This window comes from Mustela erminea, chromosome 10 (genome assembly GCF_009829155.1).
Source record: "Mustela erminea isolate mMusErm1 chromosome 10, mMusErm1.Pri, whole genome shotgun sequence".
Classification (NCBI taxonomy): Eukaryota; Metazoa; Chordata; class Mammalia; order Carnivora; family Mustelidae; genus Mustela; species Mustela erminea.
The window spans coordinates 109,719,746-109,724,105 of NC_045623.1; the positions used below are offsets into that span (position 1 = coordinate 109,719,746).

At 58.5% G+C, this 4,360-nt stretch overlaps 1 protein-coding gene across 1 annotated transcript; it reads right to left on the bottom strand.

Annotated features, from left to right (window-relative positions):
- Nucleotides 1–887: 887 nt before the first annotated feature.
- On the bottom strand, nucleotides 888–3,482 carry LOC116568259. The gene is made up of 4 exons (XM_032303774.1): nucleotides 3,477–3,482; nucleotides 2,658–2,708; nucleotides 1,869–2,457; nucleotides 888–1,404 (listed from the first exon to the last, which is right to left on the bottom strand). Exons 1-4 carry the CDS (start codon nucleotides 3,480–3,482, stop codon nucleotides 920–922), a joined length of 1,131 nt encoding a protein of 376 aa, XP_032159665.1. The 3' UTR covers nucleotides 888–919.
- Between the last annotated feature and the right edge of the window lie 878 nt (nucleotides 3,483–4,360).

The following is a 4,360-nucleotide window of genomic DNA, read 5'->3' on the forward strand; positions in this document are numbered from 1 at the left end:
TGCAAGCCGGTGTCATAATGAGGTGGCTGTTCATAAGCATCCTCTCAAGTGCTCTTAGACAAACCTGTGTGATAGGTGCCCTTTCCGCCTTTTACAGACGACAGCTGGTAGGTGACAGAGTAGCTTTGGGGTCTGGTCCTCTGGACTTCTGTGCTTTAGCAAAGGAGCCCACAGCTGCTCTGGGCCAAGCCCTGCCCCTGAGCTCATCATTTTGATTATTAATTAACCCTTTTGTTATCAGCTGAGGAGTTCTCATGGATTCCTGGGCTGCAAGCGGAAGAAAGCAGGGGACCCGGAAGGATCCAGAGGAGACGCTGGATATCATTCTGTTGCCTGGGGTTGTGAGTTGCCTGACCTCTGGATACCTCCAAGTCCAGAGGCTCCAGTTAGTATGGGCAAGGGATCCTCTGACTTCTGCAGCTGCTGGAGGCGCGTCCCTGCAGACAAGTCAGGGGTCTCCCTGCCTCCGTGCTCAGGAGCCGCCTGCTTCCTCCTTCCAGCAGCAGCCGAAGCTCACAGACACCCAGCCCCTCCTTCTTTCCACCCCAGCACCCCATTCCTCGGCTCACCACAGTTCTCTGATCCGTCCAGCCCCTTCCTCTGGGGATGCGGCCTCTTCTCTCTACAGCCTTGCCCGGACTCTGCATTCCAGCTGCTTCAGGGCTCGGCCCCCACCCCCGTCCACCATCAACCCTCTGCAGGGCAGACAGGCTGGCTCAGCACACACAAACACCGAGTCACATACACGTCTTTGTACCGAGAGTACACATTAGGGTACACAAATCTACTAACTTGGTCCTCGCCAGGCTGCGTGCTAACAGAGACAATTCACCTGCGTTTCCCTCGCCTGAGCCCAGAAACCCTGAATGGGGCACCCCACCCCCACTCTGTGTGGTTGCCTCCAGACTGATTTCATTTATCACTGGCTGAGGATGAGTAATTTTATCGTGAAGCACAGTTCAGGGTGATAGATGAGGGACAGGTGCTCGCCTCGCTGCCTCCTCCCCTTGGAGGGGCGCTGGAGGGGGAGTCTGGCCCTTTCACAGAGGGAGAGCAGCCTTGGAGGGGTGAGGAGGGAGGAGCCAGCACAGGGTGGCTGGCAGAGGGGGCGAGGGTCCGGGAGGCAGAGGATGAAGCCTAGGTCCAGGCTTCTCATGAGGAAAAGGAGGCAAGGCCCAAGTAAGGAAGTGCAGAGGTCCTTCCCCCAAATCTTGCTCAGGGCTGAGGCCCACAGGGTTCTCCTGGGGGTGGTGCAGGCGCGTGGCTGCAGTGTCCAGAGGAAGTGGAGAAAACTTGTCGATAATCTCTTCCTCATTTTAGTCTTAACCTTGTCTTCTATTCGCACTGAAATTCTCCGAATTGATACCCTTTCCAACAGTGTCCGTCTCACCAGCACAAGCACACCTACACTTTTAAAAATAACAACCGCGACTATGAACACTTGTCACATACATTTAGAGCCTCCAGTTTTGGATTTTCTGGAGCCTCTTCCATCTCCCATTAGGAGTCTAGCTTGAATGGCTGCCAGTGGTGGTGGGGGAGCCTGCCCGCCTGCTCCCCACAGCAAGGTCTCTGGCCGTGGTGGGGGTGGCTGAGGGCTCCCCAGGAGGGTGCTGGCAGGCGCAGTGTGCCCAGGGAACAAGTCCACCCCTATTTGTATGGTATGAGAAGCTCCTGGAGGCCGGGGTTGGGGGGCGGTGTGGGGAGAGGCGGGGGCAAAACATCCAGACCTGGCTTTTTCCTTGGAGTGATCAGCCCAAGGGCCTGCTCCTACGCCCAGCTTCGTGGGACCTGGCAGATTGCCCCATGCCTAGACGTCAGGACAAACCGATTCAGCCCTACCGGAGTCGGAGGGGAGGAGCCCCTACACTGGCTGGCTGGTGGCACCCTTCCCAGCGGCGCGTTGGAGCGCGCTGACAACCTCGCTGTCGCCGCGGTTGACAAGCACCAAGAAAGACAGTCCCCGCCGCCCCCCAGCGGGGGCGGGAGACTTGGGCGGAGGGAGGGGGCTGGCGCTGGAGCAGAGCTGTCCCCAGGCAGCCGGGCAGCGCGTCCCCGGAGGCCGCCGGCGGCGCAGCGGAGGCGCCAGGCGCGTCCGGGAAGTCTGGGCGGCCGTCCGCCCGCAGCTGCCCCCGGGTCCTGCGGCCGAGCCAATCGCGACGACTCGCCGGCGGCGGCAGCTCCCCCTTCCAACCCCCAACCCGGCGCGCGGCGGCTTAACCCTTCCCGTTCCGTCCCCCTCCGGGTCGGGCTGTGGGCCAAGGGACTGGCAGCTCGGGTCCCGGGTGATTCAGGCTGAGGGCTCGGCGCGGAGCTGCGGTGGGGGAGGGCCCGAGTCTGGCCTTCGGAGCTCCGAGTGTCCCTGGGGCCTGATGACGCTGCCCAGATAGAGATCTGGTGGGCAGCCTCAGCAAGCCGCAGGTGCAGGACCAGCCCACCTGGGTCCTCCGGCCCTATCTGTGGTCAGTGCCATCTGCCCGGTCACTAAGGAGACCACCTCTCATCCCTTGGTCCCATACATGCCCCTACCCCATCCCTCCAGGTTCTCTGCAGCCATGTCTGCTCTCCTGTCCCTGCTCCCAACATCACAGGGACAGCAGGAATGACGTAGCAATAACGATGACTATTTCTCCTAGTATTATTAGTGCGGTGGGCACGGTGGTGTTCCTTCGAACCATGAAGCCAACAATCACTGTGTTGCCCAGGTTCTGGATAAGGAAACAGAGGTCCAGAGAGGCTAAGAGCTTGGCCAAAGTCACAGTGGAGGAAACGGAACAGGATCCTGTCTCCTGGTCAGGACTGATGTCCCCTTCGGTCCCCTCTGCGCACCTTCCTCCCTCTCTCCCCTCCCTCCCTCCGCACTGCTGTGCGGGTCCACCACGATTCCTTGACCCTCTCATCAGCTGTTGGGTACTTGGGTTGTCTCCATATTTAGGCCATTGAGAATAGTGAACATTTGTGTATGTATTTGAGTACCAGTTCTCGGTTTTCTGGGGGGTTTATGCCAGGAGAGCAATTGCTGGATCACATGGCAATTCTCTGTTTAACTTTTTGAGGAACCGCTAGATTGTTCCGGCTGCACCGTTTTACATTCTCACCAGCACTTGTTTTTCTTTCTTTCTTCTTCTTGCTCGAGTGGGTGACTTGCTCGGGGACATTCAGCTTCTTACCAGGGAAAATTTTGCTGATTCCAAAGGTGCCTCTTCTTCTGTTCCCTGCTGTCCCTCTAAGTGTTAGGAATTAGGCTGGTCCCCGGATGAGTTCAAGTGGCCAATGTACACCCTGGCAAGAAAACTCCAACCCAGAAGTGGGGGCTCGGATTCCATGTCAGAACCGAATTTCTAGAGGCAGATACCTTCTAGAACATGAGCCCCTTCTTGTGAATTTGAGGCCTAGAACAGGACCAGAATTTTGGGAACGTGGCCATTGCTATAATGCTCCCCCCCGCCCACGCCCCCAGCTTCCTGTCTGCTCACCTTCATTTCCACACGTTTATTGTGCGGGAAATCCAGGAGGGCTGGAAGGCATTTCAAGGAGGGGCAGCGCCCCCTCGTGGCTGCGCTGTGTTCCTTCCCGGAGGACCCACATCGGTGTCCACCCTGGGAAAGCAGGACCATGGATGGGGACCCAAACCCTCTCAGGGACAGTGGGGAAGTGCCTGTGGTATCTAGGGACAGGACACAGGCGTGAGGAGGGTGGGAGCGGGCAGCCCCTCAGCCATCCGGGCACCGGAGGAGGAAAGCCAGGTGTGAGCAGGCACATGGGCCCAGCACCCCCCGAGCCCCAGGGGCCCTGGTTTCTTGGGCGATGGGAAGGCCTAGCGGGTGGCCCTGGAGCCTCACCCAACTCCAGGAACAGGGGCCTCTTTGGACCTCACAGGTTTGAGGGTGGGAAGGGGTTTCCACACTCATTTTTCAAGGCTCTGTCTCTAGAGAAGTAGTGGCCCAGTGTAGGCCCTACACCCTGAGGCTGCTCTTCCTGGGGCTGCCGAGAAGAGTCTGATGACACGGCAGATGAGGCTGTGAGGGGTAGAAGGCCTTTTTTCCAATCACAAAACTGTAAGACCAGGGTCTGGGGCCACTGGGACTTGCACCATCCTGTGAGGCTGGCACAGTGTTCATCCATGAGCACGGGTGGCTTTGCGTGATCCAGTTACTCTCCTGGTGTGGGAGGACACTGCACTGACAGAGGTACTCGGGCTACAGGTGCTTCGTCCAGAGCCGCATCTGTCTCGTTGAGAGACCTGTCATTTGGGCTAAATTCCAGGTCCTTCTAGCCCAGATCCAAGCTCTTTCTTGGGCTTGGTCACTGGGGATGCTGTCTGTGGCTTGCTGGTGCGCCCTCCAGTGTCACTTCTTTC